The sequence below is a fragment of the Halichoerus grypus genome, chromosome 14 (genome assembly GCF_964656455.1).
Source record: "Halichoerus grypus chromosome 14, mHalGry1.hap1.1, whole genome shotgun sequence".
Classification (NCBI taxonomy): Eukaryota; Metazoa; Chordata; class Mammalia; order Carnivora; family Phocidae; genus Halichoerus; species Halichoerus grypus.
In genome coordinates this window covers 73422029-73447501 of record NC_135725.1, presented here as the reverse complement: position 1 = coordinate 73447501, position 25473 = coordinate 73422029, and the positions used below count along the sequence as shown (strand labels likewise).

At 40.0% G+C, this 25473-nt stretch overlaps 2 protein-coding genes and 1 pseudogene across 14 annotated transcripts in view; 1 reads left to right on the top strand and 2 right to left on the bottom strand.

Moving 5' to 3' along the window:
* HSDL2 (hydroxysteroid dehydrogenase like 2) overlaps positions 1-16711 on the bottom strand; it is a 78009-nt gene extending 61298 nt beyond the window's left edge. Inside the window, exon 1 of one of the 2 annotated variants that reach the window (XM_078061611.1) lies at positions 15937-16711. In XM_078061611.1, coding sequence (XP_077917737.1) covers positions 15937-16478 — 542 coding nt within the window. In that variant the 5' untranslated portion in view covers positions 16479-16711. The remainder of the gene's footprint in view (positions 1-15936) is intronic. The other variant, XM_078061610.1, reaches the window with a different exon arrangement.
* The window catches only part of PTBP3 (polypyrimidine tract binding protein 3), a 127535-nt gene continuing 118405 nt past the window's right edge, over positions 16344-25473 (top strand). For 2 of the 12 annotated variants that reach the window (XM_036090934.2, XM_036090933.2), the window contains exons 1-2: positions 16363-16484; positions 19334-19367. In XM_036090934.2, the coding sequence (XP_035946827.2) occupies positions 16477-16484; positions 19334-19367 (42 nt within the window). In that variant the 5' untranslated portion in view covers positions 16363-16476. Of the gene's footprint in view, positions 16485-17198; positions 17219-19332; positions 19368-25473 lie in introns of those variants that run through there. The other 10 variants (XM_078061600.1, XM_078061599.1, XM_078061601.1 and 7 more) reach the window with 9 other exon arrangements.
* Positions 24666-25134, bottom strand: LOC118534858 (small ribosomal subunit protein uS8 pseudogene; annotated as a pseudogene).

The window sequence follows — 25473 nt, the reverse complement described above, 5'->3', positions numbered from 1 at the left end:
TCCTATTAAGGGGAAATAAGAGGAGGCATATTTTAAATTCCTTAAAATACTTTGTATCATTAAAAACAGGATTGTGATGCTCTAATTCATTTTATTATCTAAATTAATTATTAATTAATTATTAATATTACCAATACTAAAAAGTAATTTTGGGGGCACCTGGGTGGCTCAGTTGGTTAAGCGTCTGCTTTCTGCTCCTGGTCATGATCCCAGGGTCTTGGGATCAAGCCATGAATCAGGCTCCCTGCTAAGCAGGGAGCCTGCTTCTCCCTCTCCCTGCTTGTGCTCTCTCTCTCTAGTAAATAAATAAAATCTTTAAAAAAATAAATAGAATTTATTACAAAATAAAAATAAAAAGTAATTTTCAAATGCATGGGAAATTGAAAATGCAGACAAGCTGAAATATTAAAAGATAAGACATTGAGGGGTGCCTGTCTGGCTCAGTTGGAAGAGCATGTGACTCTTGATCTCAGGGTCGAGAGTTTAAGCCCCATGTTGGGTGTAGAGATTACTTAAATAAAAAACTTAAAAAAAAAAAAAAAGGTATGACACTGAGAACAACTTCAATCTGAAGTTATCAAATAAGGACTTTTCTAACTCTATCATGCATAAGAATATATATATTTTTTAAAGATTTATTTTATTTTTAGAGAGAGAGGAGGGACAGAGGAAGAGGGAGAGAATCCTCAGACAGACTCACTGCTTAGCAGGGAGCCTGACATGGCGCTTGAGATCATGACCTGAGCTGAAACCATGAGCTGGATGCTTAACCAACTGAAACACCCAGGCATTCTAAGAATACCTTTTTTTAGGTATATAATGCAGTAACATTCAAGTTTGTTGAACACACCCACATAAAGAAAGAAAATTTTTTTAAGATTATTTGAGAGCGAGAGAGAGTGGGGGGGAGGGGCAGAGGGAGAGAGAATCTCAAGCAGACTCCCCGCTGAGCACGGAGCCCGATGTAAGGCTTGATCTCATGACACTGAGGTCATAACCTGAGCGGAAACCAAGAGTCAGACACTCAACTAACTGAGCCACCCAGGCGCCCCATAAAGAAAGAAATTTTTCATCTAGACCCAGTATACAGTTTTCTATTTTATTGAATCTATTATATTCTATCAAGTTGATCATAACCTACTAAATTATTTTGATGACTCATTAATGGATCATAACCTACTGTTTGGAAAACACTGCTTTAGTGTGTTGTTATTTACCATTGTGATTTTTCAGCTTGCCTTTTAAGATATTCTAGATTTCTCCAGTCAAATATAAAATTACTAATGGTCAGAGGCCAACAAACAATGCAGATGCTTTCAATGGCTTTGGAAGAGTCAAGGCTCTTGAAACTTTCAATTCCCTTCACTCACAAGACAGCTTACCCTGGTCCAGATTAAATGGGGGAAATCCCTGGGGTTTTGAGGGTATGGCAGTTTTCTGATAATGTACCAAATCTTCCACAGAGGACTGCTAGCAGTACCTTTTGTTGCTCAAAGAATTATTCGCAGTCACTATTTTTTTTTTTTTAAAGATTTTATTTATTTATTTGAGACAGAGAGAATGAGAGAGAGAGAGAGAGCACATGAGAGGGGGGAGGGTCAGAGGGAGAAGCAGGCTCCCTGCCGAGCAGGGAGCCTGATGTGGGACTCAATCCAGGGACTCCAGGATCATGACCTGAGCCGAAGGCAGTCGCTTAACCAACTGAGCCACCCAGGCGCCCTCCCAGTCACTATTTTATTAGTAACTGTTGGATATTAACCTCAATGCTGTATTTTAATGTCTTTATATTTCTGATGATACATGACTACAACAATCTAGAGAAAGTGAAAACTTCCTCTTAATACCATCTTTCAGAGATAATAATTGTTAATATTTTGGCATGTATCCTTTAAGACTTTGAAGTTTTACATAGGTTTTGATTATTTGTAAATCATAGGGGAGATTATGCATACCAAATTGTTTTGGAAACTGTTTTGTTTTACTTAATGTATCATAGACATCTCTCCAAGTTTACACCTAAAAGTTTACCTTGACTTTTTATTTATTTATTTTTTTAAAGATTTTATTTATTTAGAGAGAGCAAGCATGAGCAGGGGTAGGGGCAGAGGGAGAGGGAGAGGGAGAGAGAGAATCTCAAGCAGACTCCCCGCTGAGCATGGAGCCTAATGCAGGGCTGGACCCCGGGACCCCAAGATCATGACCTGAGCTGAAATCAAGAGTCAGACACTTAACCGACTGAGCCACCCAGGTGCCACTACCTTGACTTTTTAAAAACAGGTGCATAGGGCGCCTGGGTGGCTCAGTTGGTTAAGCGACTGCCTTCGGCTCAGGTCATGATCCTGGAGTCCCGGGATCGAGTCCCACATCGGGCTCCCTGCTCAGTGGGGGGTCTGCTTCTCCCTCTGACCCTCTTCCCTCTCATGCTCTCTGTCTCTCATTCTCTCTCTTGCAAATAAATAAAATCTTTAAAAAAAAAAATTAAAAAAAAATAAATAAAAAAAATAAAAACAGGTGCATAGTTTTATATGAATATACTGAAATTAATTTTACCATTCTCATTTGTCATGGAAATTTTAATTGTTTCAACATTGCCTCTATTATAAACAGTTTTGCGATAAAAGCTTTTGTGCATGCATCGTTGTTCACGACTCATTTTTCTCCAGAATATATTCCTAGAATGGGACTGTTTGCTTAATGGATATACACAATACGGTTTAGCAAGGTTGCGTTGGTACAGTTGACCGTTGAACACTGGTTTGAACTGTGTGGGTCCACTTCTACGTGGATTTTTTTCAATAAATACAGTACAGTATTATAAATGTATTTTCTCTTCCTTACGGTTTTCTTAACGTTTTCTCTGGCTTATTTTAAGAATACAGTGTATAATACATAGAACATACAAAATATGTGTTAATAGACTGTTGATGTTATTGGTAAGGCTTCTGGTCAACAGTAGGCTATTAGTAGTTAAGTTTTTGGGGAGTCAAAAGTTACACACGGATTTTTGATTATGTGGGCCTCAGTGCCCCTAACCCCCACATTGTTCAAGGGTCAACCGTAACTTAGACCAGTATTTCTCAACCTTGCCGCTATTGACCTTTTGGGCTGGGTAATCCTTTGTTGCAGGAGTCTGTCACATGTATTGCAGTATGTTTAACCCCCACTCCCATGTATGCATGTTTAAATACATAACATAAAATTTACCATGTTAACCATTTTTAAGTGTATAGTTCAGTATCCTAAAGTACATTCGCATTGTTGTGCAACCAATACCACCATCCTAGCCCTTCCGGTTTTGATGCTCCAGAAATTGCTGAATGTCCTCTGGAGGGCAAAATTACCCTGGTTGTTTACACCATCACAGAGGTAAATGAGAAATCAAAAATGTCAATGTCATTAAAAGGAAAATGAGAAGCTGAAGAGCTGTAATAGATTAAACAAGACTAAAAAAGACCTTACAACTAAATGCAACACATGATCCTAGACTGGATTCTATACAGAAAAAGAAAATTTGCTATAGCACAATCAACAGATTGGAATATGTACTACAGATTAAACTATTGCATCAATGATAAATTTCCTGAATTTGATAACTACTGGGGTTATGTAAGAGAATGTCTGTATTGGGGGATGGGGGGATGGGTTAGCCCAGTGATGGGTATTAAGGAGGGCACATATTGCGTGGAGCACTGGGTGTTATACGCAACAATGAATCATGGAACACTACATCAAAAACTAGTGATGTAGCGTATGGTGACTAACATAACATAATAATAATAAAAAAAGAGAATATCTGTGTTCCTAGTATGAAATATTAAGGAATAAAAGGAAATTAATATTCACCTCCTCTCAAGTGTGTGTGTGTGTATCTGTGTGTTGTGTGTAGAGAGAGAGGGTATGCTAAAACAAATGTGGGAAAATGTCAAAAATTGGTGATTTGGAGTTAAGATGTATGAGAGTTCCTTTTTTTTTGTTACAACTTTCCTGTAAGCTTGAAATTAATTCAAACTAAAAAGTTTTATGTTTTGTTTTAAGTGAAAGAAAATGCTTATAGCTGAGACTATTCATTGCCTGCCCAGGCTTTTCAATTCCTTGTCCTTGCTAATTTTGCTTATCCACGCTTCAGAAAAGTTTAGAATACAGTTTAGAATAAAATCCTGATTAGTCTAGGTCAGTGGTTCTTAAACCTTAATGTGCACCAGAATCAACTGAAGAGGTTTGTAAAACATAGATTAATGAGCCTGACCTCTGGAGTTTCTGATTTACTAGGTCTTAGACAGTGGAGTTGAAGAATCTGTAGTTCTAACAAGTTTCCAGGTAAGGCTAATGCTGTTGGTTGAGGCACCAAAAGGTGTAGGCTGGTAGTTCTCAACCTTGTTTGCAAATTGGAATCACTTGGGGATCTTTTAAAAATTCTGATGTCTGGGGGCCTGGGTGGCTCAGTCGTTAAGCTTCTGCCTTTGGCTCAGGTCATGATCCCAGGGTCCTGGGATCGAGTCCCCCATTGGGCTCCCTGCTCAGCAGGAAGCCTGCTTCTCCCTCTCCCACTCCCGCTGCTTGTGTTCCTGCTCTCGCTATCTCTGTCTCTGTCAAATAAATAAATAAAATCTTAAAAAAAATTCTGATGTCTGGGTCTTAACTGCTAGAGATTCTAATTAAGTTGGTATGGGGTACCCATAGGTGGTATTTTTTTTTTTAAAGCCCCTCAAGTGGTTCTAATATGCGTCATGAGATCGAGCCCTGTGTCAGGCTCCTCCCTCAGTGGGGAGTTTGCTTGCGATTCTCTCTCTCCCTCTCCCTCTGCTCCTCCACCACTTGCAAGCGCTCTCTCTAAAATACATAAGTAGATAGATCTTTAAAAAGAAAGAAAGAGCCCACAGAATAGGTTGGCTCCTCTCTTCTAGATGTTAATACTGGATGTGATGCTTGGAACACCTGCATTTATGTTGCATCATAGGGGGTATTGGTCTTTCCCTTTCCTGTGACTCCTTCAAAGGTGAGCTTTCTCCTGTAACATTCATGAAAGAAAGGCTAGGGTTGGGAGGCAGTTGTCTCAGTACCCTCCTGAGTTTTCCACCTAGCATTCTCATACTCTCACTGCTCCAAGGTACGCCGTGGGTTCTCCTCACTTTGCAGCTGCCATCTCTTAGAATTCCAAGAAGCAGTTCCCTCAGTAGACAACTCCTTGCTTGCATGAGTGCAAGTCATGAGTAGAATGGGTATGTAGGTGTGTGGATCATGCCTTATTTCAATTTTCTGCTTGTTGGTTTATTTACTATACCATCTGCACACAACTCTTAACCAAAGTGTTGAGGCTTACGTGAGGGAATTACATATATATATTATAATTATATGTATAAAATAATTAACTTTATACTTTATGGGACAACCGCTATGTCAGAGACTGATATTTGCCTAGCTATAATGCATTCTCTGCTTCTTTTTACCAACAGTATCTATTACTGGAGGTGTCCATGTGCCCAGAAAAAAACCTGTATCACTCAGCCTGCCTTGTAACTAGGAGTGGCCATGTTACCAATTTATGGCTAATGAGACATAAGTGGAAGATATTGCAGTGGACTTCTGGGAAAGCTTCTTTAAAGAGCTTCCAGCCATTTTGTGATCTTAAGAATGAAAACCATATGTTCACATAACAAAACAAAAGGAAGACTGGGTCTCTGATGAACATGGAATGTCATAACAGCCCCGAAACTACTACTTCTAGACTTCTTTTGCAGGAGAAATTAATCTTTATCTAGTTTAAGACACTGTAATTATTTTTTGTTTCCTGTTATATGCATCTGGACCTAACTCGTAAATGATACCCTATCTCAAGGCAAAAGTATCAAAAGAATATAAACCATTGCAGGGGGTTCCCTTTTGAGCATACCCAAATCCCTAGCTTTGTTTCTTGTCTTCATCTCTGCTTTTCTCCCTAAGAGCATCAATATTGTTCAAATTTCCTTCTTCAAAATTACTTTTATGGGCACCTGGGTGACTTAGTCAGTTAAGTGTTGAACTCTTGATCTCAGCTCAGGTCTTGATCTCAGAGTCGTGAGTTCTTAAAAACAAAAATTGCTTTTAGTATCTCCATCCCCTTTTAGGAGATCCCATGCCCCACTCATAGGAGTTGGTCTTATATCAGGATCCATCCTCCTTTCTTAGGTCATACATTTTCCCAAGCCTGAATTATTCATTCTATTTAAAATATGACTTAAGCAAGAGAGTCTGGGTTGGGTGTGGGTATTCCAGGTCCAGTTCCCTTGAGATATTTCCACCTAATTCTTCATCCAGCAAATAACTATTCTGTCAAACACACCCACATCTCCTAAAGTCAGGCATTAATTCTGTGACACAATACTCTATTGTTAGTATCTGTAATCTTTGCAAGCTGAGAGAGAAAGTTACTTGACTCTTCTATAATCAACATGGCTTCATCCCTGCTCACTATAAAGATAGCATTTTATTTTGCAGAATAATGTTAATTCTTTATCTTCTAGCTTTCAAACTGCCTAAAAGCCATAAAAAACAAATTTAAAGAAACCCATTCAAAGTTAGCTTAAGAATCAGGCCCATAATTGAGCCATCTATCTCTTAATGGCCTCTGCTTTAATACAGAAAGATCAAGCTTTGGAATTACCAAATGTGTTAATTCTGTGCCAAATTAAATTCTTGTTGGTGTCATCCTACTACCTCCCTCTACTAAATTAAATTCTTGATTAGGGTCTCACACTCCTACTTTTCCAGGAGATGAGAGGCTATATGAGGACTTATTATCCTCTGATAGAAGTTATTCTCCACCTCCATGGATGGGGGTGGGGATGGGGAGATTTGCTTTTCCAGTTACCTAAATAGCATATCTTCATAGAGAAGTGTTCCAGATTGTTCTTTTGTTTTTCTGCTACTGACCTTTTGCTTGTTTGTCTGTTCAAGGTTGAACATTTGCCTGGTGTGCCCTGTGGGATTATCTGCAGTTAAACATTTTTTAGAAACATATTGGGGAGGGAGAACAACAGCTCTATTCAGTTGTCTGGCATCCCAGGAACCTTTCCACTGACTTATAGACTATGATCTGCTTTTTTGCACAGGCTAATATTTCAAGAAAAGGCAAATGAGGAAAAAGAAAATATACTCAACAATCTATTTGGCTCCTTATTAAACAGTTATGTCAAAAAATTTAGAGAAGGTTTGAATTAGTGTCCAGAGTAAAGGGCTTATTCTAGCTGCAAAATAAAATCTATAATTGCTATTGGTGATATGTTCTCAGATGCCTAAGAAGGGACTATTTTGTCCCATATAAGACCTTTTACAGTATTATAGGCATCTGTAATATGTATCAACTTCACATATCTATAGACAAATGGGATATGAAGGCAGGAAAAGCAAATCAGCTCAGTAGAGTAGACTAACTTCAATTCAGGGAGGAAGAGTTGTAAGTAACAGCTTAAATGGAAAAGAAAAAAAAAGGGGGAGTTGCCCCTTTCCCTTTGCTACCCTACTCACTGCTACTTCTTTCCACCTCCTTCCTTCTTTGAAAATGCTGAGGTGAATCACATGTGAGTTAACCAGTTAGGGACAGATAAAGTAAGGGACAATCATGTTAAGGGCTGGTGAAAGGAAGAGTAGAAAAAAATTTGTTTTAAAGATTTTATTTATTTATTTGACAGAAAGAGACACAGCGAGAGAGGGAACACACAGGGGGAGTGGGAGAGGGAGAAGCAGGCTTCCCGCGGAGCAGGGAGACTGATGCAGGGGCTCGATTCCAGGACCCTGGGATCATGACCTGAGCCAAAGGCAGACGCTTAACGAATGAGCCTCCCAGGCACCCCAGGAAGAGTAGAAATATTTTAATGAAAGTCATTAATGGTTACATAACTTCCAGGGAAGAGGGAAGTCTAGGAAAGTGAACAGAAATGAACCAAAACCATAGAAGAAAATATCAAGTATAATGAAACTAGGGAACTGCCATAATCTTACCACAGACTATGAAGAATACCTTCCAAATTTGTCCCAAATTAAGGAAGGCAGTGAGATTTGATAAGCATTTCCTCTAAATAGCAACTCAGTGCCATTTTTAGAAAGTAAATGAGATGGTCATAAAGGTCCAACAGTAATATGAAACTTGAAGAAATAAGCACTAGGGACATGGGTGGACCATGGAAAAATTAAGGCCACCTTGGCATCCATTCTCAGGTGGCAAGGAAGGCAGAACTGAAGAAGAGACAATGTAACACACATTTTGATTTTTCAGAACTCAGTTTCCTGACTTATAATTGAAACTGGGAAGTGAGGGGCGGCTGAAAGGTTAACAGTGACCCACAAGACAGATCTGTCACTGTTGATCCAAGTAAACTGAGCAGAGTAAATAAACACTTACTATAAGATGAAAATCCTGTAACATTCTAGAGTGAAACTCTCAAACTAAAAAAATCAATCTTAATACCAGTCGAAATGAGAACACCTAGAAGTCAGATTTGATTTCTTTTTTTTTTTTTTTTTAAGATTTTTAAGTAATCTCTATACCCAATGTGGCAGTTCAGACTTACAACCCAAATATCAAGAGTTGCATGCTCTTCTGACTGAGCCAGCCAGGTGCCCCTTAGACTTGATTTCTAATAATCTACTCCAATAAAAAGAATCAGTATTCCTTGGAGAAATGACCAATTCTAGAACTAGAGCAGAAAATATACAAGATGAGCCTGGAACATCTTATAGTGGCAGAAAGTTAGGAAGTGCTGAAAAACAAAAACCAAAACCAAAAGACTCACATTGAAGGAGGTATGTCAAAGGAGCAGGGAAGTCAACTGAAAGACCTCCCAATGGCCAAAGCTGGAACAATTTGGGCAATAAAATAAAGTGGTTGTAACCAAAGTATAAAATAAATATTTGAGTCCATACTGATATAATTATATGATTGAATAAATAAATAAATGGGGAGAAATAACAAATTTCCTGTGTAGAAGAATTCCAAATAGGTTATGTAAATACTGCCCCCTTAAGAAGGTGGAGAATAACTCCCCATTCCTTAAGTATGGCTGTATACAGTGACATCTCCCAAAGAGTACAGTAGGAAAAGGGGGGAAAAATGACTTTACAGTGAAGAAAGCTGACAAACATGATCTCAGGTGATCAAAGTCAATATCAGCTGTGATAAGTCATGTCGATAAAATATGCCCTTTTCGGACGCCTGGGTGGCTCATTCTGTTGGGCGTCTGCCTTCGGCTTGGGTCATGGTCCCAGGGTCCTGGGATCGAGTCCCGCATCAGGCTCCTTGCTCAGCGGGGAGCCTGCTGCTCCTTCTGCCTGCTCTGCCTGCCACTCCCCCTGCTTGTGCTCTGACAAATAAACAAATAAAATCTTTTTTAAAAATGCCCTTTTTTTAAAAGGTTTTATTTTTTTTCTTTTTTAAAGATTCTATGTATTTGAGAGAAAGAGAGAGAGAGAGAGGGGACGCAGAGAGAGAGAGAATCCCAAGCAGACTCTGCGCTGACATGGGGCTCGATCCCACAACCCTGAGATCATGACCTGAGCTGAAACCAAGAGTTGGACGCTTAACCAACTGAGCCACCCAGACACCCCTAAAGATTTTATTTTTAAGTAATCTCTACATCCAATGCGGGGCTCGAACTTAGAACCCTGAGATCAAGAGTCACATGTTCCACCAACTGAGCCAGCCAGGTGCCCCAATAATACATACCTTTGATATGGCATGATGAAAATGGCACTTTTTCTCCGTGGTCTTTCTCTCAAAAGCCTATAACCCTAGTCTAACCATGGGGAAAAAAAACAAAAAACAACTAACTAACAAAAACACCAGACAAATCCCAGCTGAAGGACATTGCACAAAATACCTGAGCAATACTCCTCAAAACTATCAAGGTCATCAAAAACAAGGAAAGTCTGAGAAACTGTCACAGCCAAGAGGATCCTAAAGGAACATGATGACTAAATGTAATGTGGTGTTTTGGATGAAATCCTAAAACAGAAAAACAACATTAGGTAGAAACTAAGGAAATCTTAATAAAGTATGGTCTTTAGTTAATAACAATGTATCAATATTGGTTAATTAATTATGACTAATCTACCCTACTACGTAAGATGTTAATAATAACAAAAACTAGGTGTAGGACATGTAAGAACTCTGTATTATCTTCACAATTTTTCTGTAAAACTGCTCTAAAAAGTAAAGTTTATTTAGAAAGTTTTAAAATCTTAGGGGCCCCTGCGTAGCTCAGTCAGTTAAGCGTCTGCCATCAGCTCAGGTCATGATCCCAGGGGTCCTGGAATTGAGCCCCACGTGCGGCTCCCTGCTCAGCGGAGAGGCAGCTTCTCTCTCTGCCGCTCCCCCCTCCGCTCACGCATGTGTGTGTGTGTGTGTGTGTGTGTGTGTACACAGTTTCATTTCCATAACATACAATGTATGTTTAGGCATGTTTCCTTAAGGTGCATGTGCCACCTTAGGCCTGCCTCTACACAGATGACAAGGCCCCCATCTAAATAATCATTCTAACCCTAATTAAAAGGAACCCATATACCCTTGCTCAGGGAATCTCGGCTTTGGAAGTTATTCCCTGTGATCTCTATTTGCTGCAGTTAAAGTTTCCTTTGTGCGACACCTCCACCTGGTGTAGTTTCTATCTGCGACTCACCAAGGAGCTAACTCATGTTAGTTCAGTTAAGATACCGGCAAACCAATAAGTAAACAACAATAGTCAAACAGGAAAAAAATGGGTATATAATAAGAGAATTGTCTATAAGATTGTTTCTAGAAAAATTAATATATTTAAAATAAGGCATATTCTAAATAAGTATCTAAATTTCAAAGATGAAGAAAGGTTTCTTTATGCATCTGCCCAAAGAAATCGTTCATATAGAAGACTGGCTTAGGAGTGCTGGCTGGCTCAGTCAGTGGACCATACGACTCTTTTTTTTTTTTTTTTTTAATTTTTTTATTGTTATGTTAATCCCCATACATTACATCATTAGTTTTAGTGGACCATACGACTCTTGATCTCAGGGTTGTGCGTTTGAGCCCCAGGCTGGATGTAGAGATTACTTAAAAAATAAAATCTTAAAAAAAACAACAAAAAAAACCTTTAGGGGCACCTGGGTGGCTCAATTGTTAAGCGTCTGCCTTCGGCTCAGGTCATGATCCCAGGGTCCTGGGATCAAGCCCTGCATCAGGCTCCCTGCTCGGCGGGAAGCCTGCTTCTCCCTCTCCCACTCCCTCTGCTTGTGTTCCCTCTCTCGCTGTGTCTCTCTCTGTCAAATAAATAAAATCTTTAAAAAAGAAAAAAAAACTTTAGAAGGAAAAGACTGGCTTGAATCTTTTCCATCATAGTTTTAAATGCTAGAAGAGAGTAGGCCTCTAGCATATAGTAGGGTTTCCTGGGAGAGGACAGTGACTCAATAGTTCTTCACTAAAGTTTTAATGTAGAAAAGTAATAGATTCATAAGGACTCAGGAAACAGATAACCCATGATGCCTTCTAAAAAGATTGTTGAAGATGTAATTCTGCTAATGGAAAAATTAATTAAAAGACAACTATCAATGAACATTAATCCACTTAGGTGTGATTATACAGTTTAATGTGATGGTTATAATTCTTAATAGAAAATTTACATAATGTGAAAATGATAATACTCTGACAAAACTAACTATAACGAAAGAGAGTCATGAGAGTTAGGGTGAGGGCTAATTTGTTCATTTTTCAGAGTGGAGTCAATAAATAACATTTTTTGCTTCTGAGGCTGATGATTTAAGTATATTTAAAGTTTAAAGATAACCATTAGTGGAATTGCAACTAGATCTTCTAATTTACCAGAGGAAGTTGCCGTAATTCTGATACTAAAACTGTACAGACCACAAAAACTCTAAAGCAATTTCATTTATTAATAGAGATATTAAAACTGTAATAAAAGTATTAACAAATGTACTAATGTATTTAAAAATGCTGGGTGATAGACACTGGGGAGGGTATGTGCTATGGTGAGCGCTGTGAATTGTGTAAGACTGATGAATACAGACCTGTACCTCTGAAACAAAAATACATTACATGTTTAAAAAAAAAAAAAAATGGAAGGGAAAAATGAAGGGGGGGAAATCGGAGGGGGAGACGAACCATGAGAGACTATGGACTCTGAGAAACAAACTGAGGGTTCTAGAGGGGAGGGGCGTCGGGGGATGGGTTAGCCTGGTGATGGGTATTAAAGAGGGCACGTTCTGCATGGAGCACTGGGTGTTATACACAAACAATGAATCATGGAACACGACATCAAAAACTAATGATGTAATGTATGGGGATTAACATAATAAAATAAAATTTAAAAAAATACAAAAAGAAAGAAAAAATACATATACATATCTGAACAAAGTACATTTTATTCTGTGAATGTGAGAGTGTATTTACATGAGAAAATAGATTTTTTCTACAATTTTCTACATTTTCTACATTAAAAGAAAAAAGGAGGGGGCGCCTGGGTGGCTCAGTTGGTTGTGTCCAACTCTTGATTTCGGCTTAGGTCATGATCTCAGGGTTGTGAGATCAAGCCCTGCATCAAGAAGCTTTACCTGTAAACGTGAATAGGGCAATATTAGTTAAATGTTAACTATCACTGCATACTGGAATGCCTTAAAGGAAATGTTCCAAGGTTACATTTTGTCCAAACAATAGTAGTGGTTGTGTGTGTGGTTCTCTTCTCAGTGAAGGTGTTTCAGGGGAGTTTCTTAGACAAATTAGAACGAAACACAAAGAAGTTATTATAACTGCTTACTTTTCAAAAGAATAGCAAATTAAGAACATGTGATTCTCGTCACCATCAGAAAGCCACTATACAGAACATAAAGTTCTCATGACAGGCTAGGTCATGTGGATGATATCCCATCATTCTGGAAACTCAGAAACTTTTGCTAAGATTATAGAAGGCCATGGTTTTCCCATGCTATATGGACTATGGGAATAGCTAGGATTCTAAAAGTGGTCCTAGAAGACCTAAATTCCATTCTGTCCACTGTTTTGAATCAGAGGGACTCACAAATCTAGGAAGCTTACTCAGTGAAAAGTCTTTTGAACTTATGACCAAGAGGCAATGGAAACAGAAGGGTTTTACCTTGCTTTCTGTTGTGAGCTGTTTTCTTCTATCTAGGCTTCTGTTGTAAAATGGGATGTTAAGTATTTAGGAAATGTCATACAGTTTTTTTCATTTTAGTCAGGTGCACCATCTTTACACTGGAGACTTTTCAGAGTTATTGTTAGTAATATGGACAGTGAGTTTCAGATCGACTTCACATTTATTTTTTACTACTGAAATTTGTCAACTATCTTAAGGCATGGGGCTAAGAGAAAGACAACTTTTTATTTCTTAAATAAAGAAAATGTAAATTGGTACAGCCTTTTGGAATCAGTTTGGCAATATTAATCAAACTTGAAAATGCTTATACCCTTTGTTCTGCAATTCTACTTCTAGGGATCTATTCCTCAGAAATAAACATGTGTGGAAAGATGCTCATACATATATGATGTTCTTTGCAATATTGTTATTTTGAATAATTAGAAACAATGTAAATTTCCACTATTTTGGAAAAAGTTAAATTAATTATGGTACATGAAATTATGATAAATTATGCAGTATTAAAATGAATTAAGTTGCAGTGACGTGGATGGAGCTACAGTGTATTATGCTAAGCAAAATAAATCAGATGGAGAAAGACAAATACCATATGATTTCACTCATATGTGGAATTTAAGAAACAAACAGATGAACATATGGGAGGGGGAAAAAAGGGAGGGAAACAAAACATAAGAGACTCTTAATCACCAGAACAAACTGAGGGTTGATGGATGGAGGTGGGTGGGGGATGGGCCAGATGGGGATGGGGGATGGGTATTAAGGAGGGCACTTGTTATGATGAGCACTGGGTGTTGTGTGTGAGTGATGAACCACTGAATTCTACTCCTGAAACCAATATTGCACTGTATATTAACTAACTAGAATTTAAATAAAAATTTGAAAAGAAAAAAATGTACTTACAAAGAGAAAATAAATGTAAAAAAACTTAATTAAGTAGATGAAAAGTACTGATATGAAAAAATCTCTAGAATTTTTAAGTAAAAAGAGCAAATAAAAAATGGTGAGGGTCTTGGGCGCCTGGGTGGCTCAGTTGGTTAAGCAACTGCCTTCGGCTCAGGTCATGATTCTGGAGTCCCGGGATGGAGTCCCACATCTGGCTCCCCGCTCAGCGGGCAGTCTGCTTCTCCCTCTGACCCTCCCCCGCTCATGCTCTCTCTCTCTCTCTCTGCCATTCTCTCTCTCAGATAAATAAATAAAATCTTAAAAAAAAAAAAAAAGAATAAAAAAAATGGTGAGGGTCTAGAAGCATGCTCACAGAATTGTTGCATTGGTTATCATGGGTAGGGTGTAGGTTGTGAAGAAATATAATCATAAGTGTTTATTTTTTAAGATTTTATTTATTTGACAGAGAGAGACACAGCGAGAGAGGGAACACAAGCAGGGGGAGTGGGAGAGGGAGAAGCAGGCTTCCCGCCGAGCAGGGAGCCCGATGCAGGGCTCGATCCCAGGACCCCGGGATCATGACCTGAGTCGAAGGCAGACGCTCAACAACTGAGCCACCCAGGCGCCCCAATCATAAGTGTTTAATATTTAATACTACTTCAATTTTCCAAAAGGAGCACCTATGTTTGTTACTTGTGTAGCTAAAAAAAATTAAGGAAATTTCATCAACAGATTATATCCCCAAAACAATATCAAGATTGCATCAAGGACGTGGCTCATATTTTTAACATCCATCTGGCAATGTAGGGTGGCAATGTTTACAACCTGCAACTTAATACTTGGACTTAACATACAAAATATATATTCATCTTTTGGAAAGAGGGATTGAAGTTAGATACAATTCTTTAAAAATAGGGCCCCCAAGACCTGAGCTATCTGAAAATTGTTTTTTGCCAATAAATAATAAAGCCATTGAGGAATCCATTCAACCACGAAGGCTGGAACCTGATTTTCTTGGTTATCCCTGCAGTGCTTGGCACATAGTAAACACTCAATAAATAATGACTTAATGATGGATGAATCGACAGTTTAAGTCGTTTTAGTAGCTCCTACTTATTTAAAAGCAGGATATACTATCAAGGACAGATGATTGAGGCGTCTTGTTACTTGCTTCTCAAATGAGGAGGCTGAAGAGGAGCAGTCCTCTCTTTCCAGTCAGGTTAGGAATTTGGTCGAGGACAGCGTTTAGTGGCTTAAGTTTTGATGATCTGTGCATTGAAAAATCACTGAGTTTCAGAACTAGACAGAATATAAAAGGGCAAACAAGCGAGTTGCCACTAATTATATACATAATTTTGCTCAGAGGAGAGGAAGGGGCTCTAGTGGCTGTGAAACTGTAGGCAAATCACTCTATTAGTGTCTACATTTTCATCTGAAAAAAAGGGAATAATCACTCCCTCATAGGATTTGTTTGTTTCTTTACATGGAGGGATATGAAAAACTCTATAAAACGCTGGCAACATAGTGGCCATTCCGTATTGTGCAACGAATGTTTCATATAAATTCAAACCCAGACTGTCGGGTCGAAAAGCACTCAGAGACTAAAACCGTACACAACTGAGAGGTTCTCAAGTTCCGGCAGTCTCCTTCATTCACCTCATTCATTTTAATCCCAACCACACCTATCGGGCCGGTGCGAGTCCCAGCAGTCGGCTCCCAGGACCCAGGGGACGACCCTCGGGCCCCGCACTGGCGGGAGTTCGCGCCGGCCCGGGGCCCGAGCCCGGGCTTCCTCGGGTTACAGGGCCCGGCGCTTCGAGGACCACGGCCCGCGCCGGGCTTCCGTGCTTGGGGTCCAGCCACCGCCAGCCTCGCCCACCAGTCCGCCGAGGTTCTGGGGTCCTGGCGAGACACTCCTACCTACACTCCAGAGCCGGGTCTCCAACGCTCTTCCCGCAGGGAGACCGAGGTGTCCGAACCCGGCGGCCCGAGGCAGAGTGGCCGGAAGGCCGGCAGGGCCCGCGGGTGGGTGGGCGGGGCGGCGAAGCGGGAAGCACAAGGAGCGCGCTCCCGTGAACGCAGGAGGGAGGCGGGGGCGAGGCGCGCGCGTGCGCTGGGAAGAGAGGCCTGGAGGCGGAGTCTCAGGGCGACAGCAGGAAGAGGGCGCCCTGGAGCCGAGCGGGAGGCCGGCTGGGGGCGGGGCGGAGGGAGGGCGTCGACCCCTAGGGGGCGGGGTGAGGCGAGGCGGGGACGCGCTTGCGGGGTGGGGAAGGCGGGGGCGCGGCGGTGGCGGGAGCGTCCCTGGTCTCCGCCCCTGTTTCCCATTCTCCTCCACCTCCCACCCGGCGGGGCTCCGGAGAGGCGCCGCTTGCTCGTCCCTGGAGCCGCCCAGCTGCCGCCGCCTCCGCCCTCCGCTCGCGGTGAGCCCGTCAGTCCCCGCACCGTGCGCTCCTCCGTCTGGGCCATGGATGGGTAAGTACTCGAAGGCGCAGCGGCTGCGGGGCTGCGCTTGCCCCGCTTCCTTTCGGCTTTCGGCCGGACACGCCGCGGCCGCAGAGCCGGGCGCGGCGCCGGCGGCCGGAGGAGCGACCCCGGCCGAGTCCGACGGCGGGGCTTCCGGGCGCCCCGAATCGCAGAGGGGCGGTCCGCCGCCGCCTCTTCTCCCGGTTGGGGCGCCCCCGTAATGTCCGCCCCTTCACATCCTCACACCCGGAAGCGGAGGAAAGCCGGGTGCAGCCGCCGGGTGCCGGGGTCCGCCCTCCGCGCGCAGAGTCCGGGGAGCCCGGCCCGGCCTGCCGACACTTCCTTTCAGAAAATGGTGCGCGGCGCTGGGGGAGGCGGAGGCGGCGCTCGGGGCGGGCGTCCTCCCGCTTGGGGAGTTGCTGTTTACCGGTGAGGTGGGGCGAGCGCTGGAGCTTCCCCTGGCGGGGAGGCGAGTGGCCGCCGAGAGGCGGACGGCGAGTGCACGCGTCGGGGCACGTCTGGGCGGCGACCTGGTCCCGAAGCCAAGGCCCCCCGCGGGGTGTCGACGTGCGGGGGGACCCGCCGAGGTCTCCGGACTTGGGGCTGTGAGCTGTGCTAACGACCTCTGTATACGGGGCGTCTGGACCTGGTGACCATGGACTCCTGCCCCCATAGCCCCCCAAAGAAACTTCGTGAATTTCTGCAATTTTCGGGAGCGTTCAGACGCTCTAAAAGTTAAAGAGGTCTGTTGCCAGAATAAAAAGATTTCGAATCACTGATAGAAATATTTCTCTGAGAACCCAGGGATATGGCGTGGGACCTGACAGATAATTTAATATTTAAGGAAACCACTAGGTTAGGATCTTCGTGGATTAATTGTAGCATATGTTTATCAAGATTTTAAAAATATCTCCACCTCTATTAGAGCTTGCAAATCCACTTATTCATTCCCATTATATATCTGAGTTTTTGTTTGGCCTTTTACTTGCTTTTGAGGACAACATATCTATAAACCCCCTGGTTGAAGAATATGTGGAACTTGCGTAAACAGTAAGAGCCTTGTACATGTTACCATATAGTTGATGACTGTTGCCATGCTGTGTAAAGACAATGGAATCTTCCAACAATTTTTGCCTTCGTTAGACTTCATTTATCTACTTCCATAACCTTAAATCTGTATATTTGGGTTAACTCATTTGAATGCTAATTGCACACTGATACAGACTTTAGACAGTGCGGTTTTGGATTTCATTGATGGTTGCGATGTTCTGTATTTTAATTGAAGCTATTTTTATTTAATTGAAAATTTTCTGAGAACATTGTTGAAAACTCATTTCACATCACCCTATTCGGTTACACTTTATATGTGTGCAAAGTTTTGCTGTTTTAATTTGTGTAATTATGCCAACATTTCAGTTCAGGAAGGCTGTGAAATTAATGTCTCACAGTGTGTAGTGCGTTGTCGTTAGACGGTTTGACTTGAGCTATGGAAGCAGGCTAGCTTTTTGTATTGGAAAATTTATAGTGATGACAAAGATTTCGAGTTATGCATCTTGGTTTTTAAACTTTTGGGTAACTGAGAAGTGCAGACTTACTCTTGGATAGTTTAGTAACTCTCTCTTTACCCTATATGTGGCTTTAAAGCTAAGAATGAGTTTATTGGTTTATATATGTGGGGCAGTAAGACATTCTGGAAGGTAAGTTCAGGACCTATACAATCTTGTTTTCTATGCAGAAACAGTTATTTGTCACATTTAAATTTCAGACAAATGAATTTCAAGTTTCAAAAGTCTACCAGGAAAAATTAAAAATCTACATGGTTATTGTTTAAAACAAATTTGCATCATTGAACAATCCAGACTCATAAATTTGTTTACTTTTTTTTAAGTAATGGCATTATAGGTTGTTAATTATAGAATTTAGTTGGAGCTTTCTTTTAGGAGATACAGAGGTAAACTGTAATTGAAGATGGTTTCTTTGGGACGAGAAAAGATGGATTTTTGTTTGAGAGAACTTTATAGGAGTTTTTACACCTTGAGGTTAAGGGATGTGGTTTTTAACACAGTGAGTATTTGCTTTCAGGAGGCTAATTAACTTTCTGCATTTTTCCCACAGCCTGAAAAGGTCCTTTTTCATTATTTTGGATAGTTAAAAAAAGAAACAACAAACCACCGGTCAATGTATCTTTCTAGTTCTTCCTCAAATCCCAACTGTCTTTTGTGTGTGTGTGTACGTTTTCATTTCCTCCTGAGATAATTTATACTTAAACACAGTTTTGATGTGGTAGAGTTTTTTTAAAAAGCAGATCTTTGAAAATTTTCATGTCTGAAATTTGATATTTGCATTTATTTTAGTTCTGAGAGACTATCTTGGTTGTATTTTGGTGAGCTGTTTTGGGCGGTAGATACAAATTTGCAAGATACCTTCTATTTCTGTAAAAGCCACTCACAGTTTTGTTTCATTTAAAATTTTAAAACATGTTAATTCAGACCAGTGATTTAAAAGAATGAACTTTGGTGATTTTAAGTTTTGATTTGGATTTGTTAAATAGAGGTAAATGGATAAACACATATTGCTTTATTGAAACACAGCTATACTTTAATAAATACTGAAAGAATTTGATTTACTATTTGTTTCTTATATTGTGGTTAAAGCTTTGCTTTTACACTCTGCTGTTGCTAGACTGTCCCATCACTTTTCTTTGTATTAACATTTCACAACTCATCACATTCTTCTTTTTATTAATTTTTATTATTATAATGCTTTTCCTTTTTTTCTTTAATCTTATTATCTCTGTCTTTTAAAAACTTGTTCTCTAACTTTGTTTTCCATTTTCTCTTTTTACTTTTTCCATACAGTGTTGTTACAGATCTTATAGCGGTCGGTTTAAAGGTAGGACTCTTTTACTATCCTTTCATAAGCTTTTTTAAATCTTAGTTTCGGCATTTTTTTTTTTTCCAGTGGTGATATCATCTCACCTGTTCATAAAATTATCTTTTTTACTGTGTGATAATAGTCTTTCATTTTTATTTAGCTCCAAAATAAGTGGACCTGTAGTTGATTTTGGATTTTACATATTTATAAAGAGGGGCTACAATATTATTGTATATCTAAAATGTGAACAAAAAGTTTAGCCTAAAGTTTTACTTGAACTCTCAGAGTTTATTTGTTTGATTTTGTTTTGTTTTGTTTTAGCAGTTAAATGTAGCCTAGGCTGTATTTCCCTATCATGTTTGTTCTTGTATTTTCTCTTGGATGCGTTTTTGAGTAATAAAATAATAATAGCAGCTAAAGTTTCTTCAATTCCTAGTATGTGCCAGCTGCTGTACACCTATTTCACTAATTGTAACAGTCCTTCAAGGTAGGTATTAATAAATTCCCATTTTAGAGATGGAAAAATAGGTTCAGAAAGTTTGTTTTCAAGGTGTGGTGCACCGGAGTTCAAACCCGTGTCTTCCTGGTTCCAAAGCCTGACTTTTTTTTTTTTTAATATAACTAGCTGCCAGTAATAAGGGTGCTGTCTAGAAAGTGAACAGGAGAGCTGGATAATTAATATTTTACAGTAATAACTCTTTAAGTCACATTAGTTTTATCAGTCTTCTCATTTATTGAATTCTAAAATATAAATCAAGTAAGCAATGTTCACCAGTATGAGGCTTTTAAAATATAAATGGGTGTTTTAAGGTTTCCTTTAGCAATTTGATATTTGATATACTGAGTTGAGAATCTAGTTCTAGAGGCCACTTATAGTTTGGATTACTATAGAAAACAAAAATAAATAATTCATGTTTATATTATATGTATTTTATGTAAAATTGTTTCACCACTTTCTGTCCTTCATCTCTTCATCATCTCTTCTTGCTAGCAATTTCAGCACTTCCACATTTGCAGTTATTGGATCTGGTGGTGGTGCTCATCTTCTAATACCTTAAAAAATAAGCATAATAGCTTATGAAACTAACAGTAGGATTCTGAGATTAACATAATAGGGAATTGCTGCTTATACTATCTTTTGAAGTTGGGTGGAGTTAGCTTGCTTTGGCAAACTTTGAACATATTTTGTGAATTGAAAATAAGTGGAGGAACCTCTTTAGTGAGATATGCTTTTCTTCTTCTTCTCCCCGCTACCCCCCATACTTAAGTCACTTTCTTTTGGGAATGACGCTAGGAGATACAGAAACTGCAGGCTCCTATCTAGGATCACTTTTGGTGTCTCTGTAGGTACCTGTGAGGGAAAGGATATTTAAACTGAATGTTGTGTGAAAAGTAATTTGTGATTCTAGAGTTTATCTGGCAAAAATGAATACATGAGACATTTAAAATAAAACTTACATTTTTGAGTTGAGAAATTATGCTTGAACGGCTATTATGCCTTTTTTACTACGGGGGAAAATATATCTTAGTGATAAATAAAAGAAAAAGATTAGGCACGGCACCCAGATTTGAATACATGATTTGGATTTCTGACTACCTGTTTAGCAGCAAGCACTCTAAAAACAAAGATCAGATCCTACTCTGAAGAAAAAATAAGCTGATTTAGTTGTTTCACTAGGCAGTCTATATTTGTATAGACTTAAATACTGGAAATGTCTGTAAAATTACTCATTATATGGAGAATTTCTCCTAAGATTGTTCTGCTTCTTTCTTGGATCCCATCCAAGGAGTTTAGTTAACCAGGTAATAGGCTAATAAGGCTCATAATTCATCTAGATTGAATAAACCAAAATCAGCAAATTAGAAATCCTTTCAGAATGTCAGTTACTTACCTTCCTCCGCTATCTGAATATGATGATACAACACATAGTTTTAGCCAGTGGCAAGAGTGGATTTCAGTTATGGTCCATAAGTTGCTTTCCCGGATTCAGAAAAATAATATGAGTTTCATTTTTAAAGAATTAAAATATCCTTAAATATGAAATCCTTTATTTTAGGCTGAATTGTTTTTAGAGATGACTGATAATGAACGCGTGTCAAGAACTTTATTATACCAGATAAATCAAACTGTCAGCATGGTGGGTAACATAGCTTTTTGTGTGTGTACCTAAGTGTATTTTAAATTTCCAGCTTATACTAGTTTATCTGAAACTCAGGTATTTCCCATATTTGTGGTTATTTTTCCAAAGTACTATAGTAGTTATTAGAACAAATGATTTTTGGGCACCTGGGTGGCGCAGGCTGTTGAGTCCAACTTTGGCTCAGGGTCCTGGGATTGAGCCCCCTGTTGGGCTCCCCCCGGAGTTTGCTTTCTCCCCTCCCTCTCCCTCTTCCCCCCCCATTCTCTCTCTCTCTCCTTTTCTCTGTCTCATAAGTCGGGGAAAGGGGAGAGGGAGAGGAAGAGGGTGAGAAGCAGACTGGGAAGAGGGTGAGAGCTGGGAGCCTGATGCTGCTCAGTCTCACGACCCCGAGATCATGCATGGCCTGAGTCAAAATCAAGAACTGGCCACTTAACCGACAGCCACCCAGGCTCACCTAAAATATGATTTTTTAAAATGATGATACTCCATATGTTTTCTGGGTAGTCTTCCTATTTTAAATGATTAGATGAGTATAGAAAAACTCATGTTTAGTGGACTAAAATTGGCTTCTAATAATGATCATGCCTGTCAATATAAAGGAAAGAACGAAACAGCATATTTAAATTAATTTTGAAGATCAACTTTTTATTTGCTTGACCAGAGCTTAGCAGAGTACAGCCTGTGGACCAAATCCAGCTTGCCACCTGTTTTGTAAATAGTTTTGTTGGAACACAGCCATGCTAATTCCATATTGTCTGGTGACTTTCACAATCGAATGGTAGAGTTGAATAGTTGTAGCAGTTGATCTTATGACCACAAAGCCTAAAATATTTACTTTCTGGCCCTTTTCAGAAAAAGCTTGCCTGCTGCTGTGCTTGAGCTATACAAAATATAGAAGGCCATTGCTGGAATTTTTTTTTTTTAATTGGGCTATAATTTACATAGAGTGAAATGTATAGTTTTCAAGGATACAGTGCAATAAATTTTATCAAATGTATCCACCTGTGTTTCCTACTCCCCAGTCAAGGCACTAGAACATCACTGTAAAATGTTCTTTGTTGTCTTTTTCCAGACTCATTCTAGAAAACTGTTCTGATTTCTAGCATCATAGATTATTTTTTCCTGTTTCTGAACTTAGTATAAATGGAATAAAATATTTACACATTGTATATACAGTGTAAGCTCTTTGATGTCTGGCTTCTTTTACTCAGCAAATGATTGTTTATAGATTGATTTATTTATTTTGGGGGGGAGGGGCAGAGAAGAGGGGGCCTCACTGTCTCGGCCCCATCTCATGACCCTGAGATCACCACATGAGCCATAACCACGAGTCCCTTGCTCAACTGGTCGCGTCCCTTGCTCAACTGGTCGCTCAACTGGCCGACTGAGCCAGCCAGGCGCCCTTCAGCAAAATGATTTTTAGATTCAACCATGTTACATGTGTCAGTAGTTCATTATTTTTATTTCTGAGAGTATTCCATTATGTGAATGTATTACAATATTTAAAATCTGTTCTTTCCAGATTTGGGCTATAATGAATAAAGCTGCTATAAGCATTTGTTTATGTCTTTGGGTAGATGTAGGTTTCATTCTACAGCATAGGGAGGAGTAGAATTAGATAATGTGTATCTTTAAATTTGTAACAAACTCTGGAACTATTTTGTTAAATGTTGTACCACTTTATACTCTTAACTAGCTTTGTATTAGACTTTAGGTTGCCCACGTCCTTGTTTACCTGTGCATATTGCCAGTCTTCGCTTTTATCCATTCTAATGGGTGTAACCAGAATTGCTAACAGTAGCTCATTATAGTTTTAATTTGCATTGATCTCATGACTGGTGGTGGTGCTTACCTTTTTGTGTATTTCTACCCTTTCATGTGTTTTTAGTCATTCACTTACCTTTTGTGAATGTCTATTAAGTCTTTTACCTGTTTTTTTTAAAAGATGTATTTATTGGGGCGCCTGGGTGGCTCGGTTGAGTGGCTGCCTTTGGCTGGGTCGTGGTCCAGGGGCCCTGGGATTGAGCCCCGCATCGGGCTCCCTCTTCAGCAGGGAGTCTTTTTCTCCCTTTGTCTCTGCTCTCCCCTCCCTCCACGACCTCTCTCACGCTGTCTCTCAAATAAATAAAATCTCTTTAAAAAAAATACTCATTTTTAGCGAGAGGGAGGGAGGAAGGGAAATAGGGCATGGGGAGAGGGGCTGAGGGAGAAAGTCTTAAGCAGACTGTCTCTGAGCACAGAGCCTGATTGGGGCTTGATCTCAGGACCCTAAGATCATGACCTGAGCTGAAACAGAGTTGGCTGCTTAACCAGGTGCTCCTTTTACCTATTTTTTTTTTTTTTAAGATTTTTTTATTTATTTGACAGAGAGAGACACAGCGAGAGAGGGAACACAAGCAGGGGGAGTGGGAGAGGGAGAAGCAGGCTTCCCGCTGAGCAGGGAGCCCGATGTGGGGCTTGATCCCAGGACCCCGGGATCATGACCTGAGCCGAAGGCAGACGCTTAACGACTGAGCCACCCAGGCGCCCCACCTATTTTTTAATTTTAATTTTATTTATTATTTTTAATTCTTTTTTTTTTTTTTTTTAAGATTTTTAAAATTTATTTATTTGCGAGAGAGAGGGAGCAGAGGGAGAAGCAGGTTCCCCATTGAGCAGGGAGCCAAAGCAGGGCTGGATCCCAGGACACTGGGATCTTGACCTGGGCCAAAAGCAGATAAAAGCCACCCAGGTGCCCCTAGTAAGGTCTTTTTTTAATCTTCTCTGACAGTCTTTCTCTTAATTGGTATATATAGACCATTCACACTTCAAGGGATGATTTAGTTGGATTAATATCTACCTTGTTCATAACTGTTTTCTATTGTTAAAAAAAATCAACCTAGGAAATTTGAAGATCTAATTGGATTTATTAAGCAATTCATGAATCAGGCAGCATCCCAGCTAACAAGTAGAGGGGAGCTTCAAGGTCTTGTACAACAGGTTTTTATAGGAAGGAAGGTGGGGCAAGAAGTTATTAGCGAAAGAAAAGAAAGGATTGTTTAGGCAAGATCACCTTCTTTTACAGGGGTCTTATTATGCAGATTACCTCATCTTCCTTTGGGGGATTGAGAGGGCCCTGTGACAGATTACCTTATTGATGCTGATCAGAAAATTCCTGACTGTCCAGATTTCATGATTTGTCTTTTTTTTTTTTCCTTTGAGGCATTTTATTTGCAAGTATGTATTACATCCCTAGAAAAAGAATCCCAGGATTTTCCCTCCTTTGTGTTTTCATCTTGCTTCTTCATGGTCCATGATGCCAGCTGAGGTTGTCAGTACAATGAAACCAAACTGGCAGGACGGGAGCAGGTTATTCTGCCATTTTTCTAGATCTTTCAGTTGCACATCAAATCTGGGGCTGATCACTCCACACTTGTTTAACCTGCCCGTGAGGTTCACAACAATTTTCCCCGCTCTGTGATCATCAATGATTTCAAATTCGCCAATGTAACCATGCTTCATCATCAGTGAGAAACCGGACGATGACTTTGGAGCACAGCCTAATAAGAACCTGGCGTTTGCCTCTCTTCTCAGTGTTGTTAATGCTCTTGAGAGCATCTGCCAGGACATTCATGCGCACCATTATGGCGGCACGGAAAGATGGCAGAAAGTCATGATTTGTCTTAAGTGATGCCATGTTGGGCCTGTGGTTTTCTTTGTTAACACTGTTCATTGACTTGTTCTTTGTTTCATTTTCTTCCTTCTCTGGTTTTAATTGAACAATTTGTATGATTTTATACTTACTTTAAACATTTTTTTAGTGGTTGCCCTATACATTCTAATGTGTGCAGTATACAGACATTAGCTACTCAAAGTCCACCTTCAGATAACACTATACTGCTTTATGTACACCTTGTGACAGCATTTTCATTAACTCCTACCTGTCCCTTATGACACTGTTAACCCTTCATTTCACTTAACCAAATGCAATAATCATCCAGTGC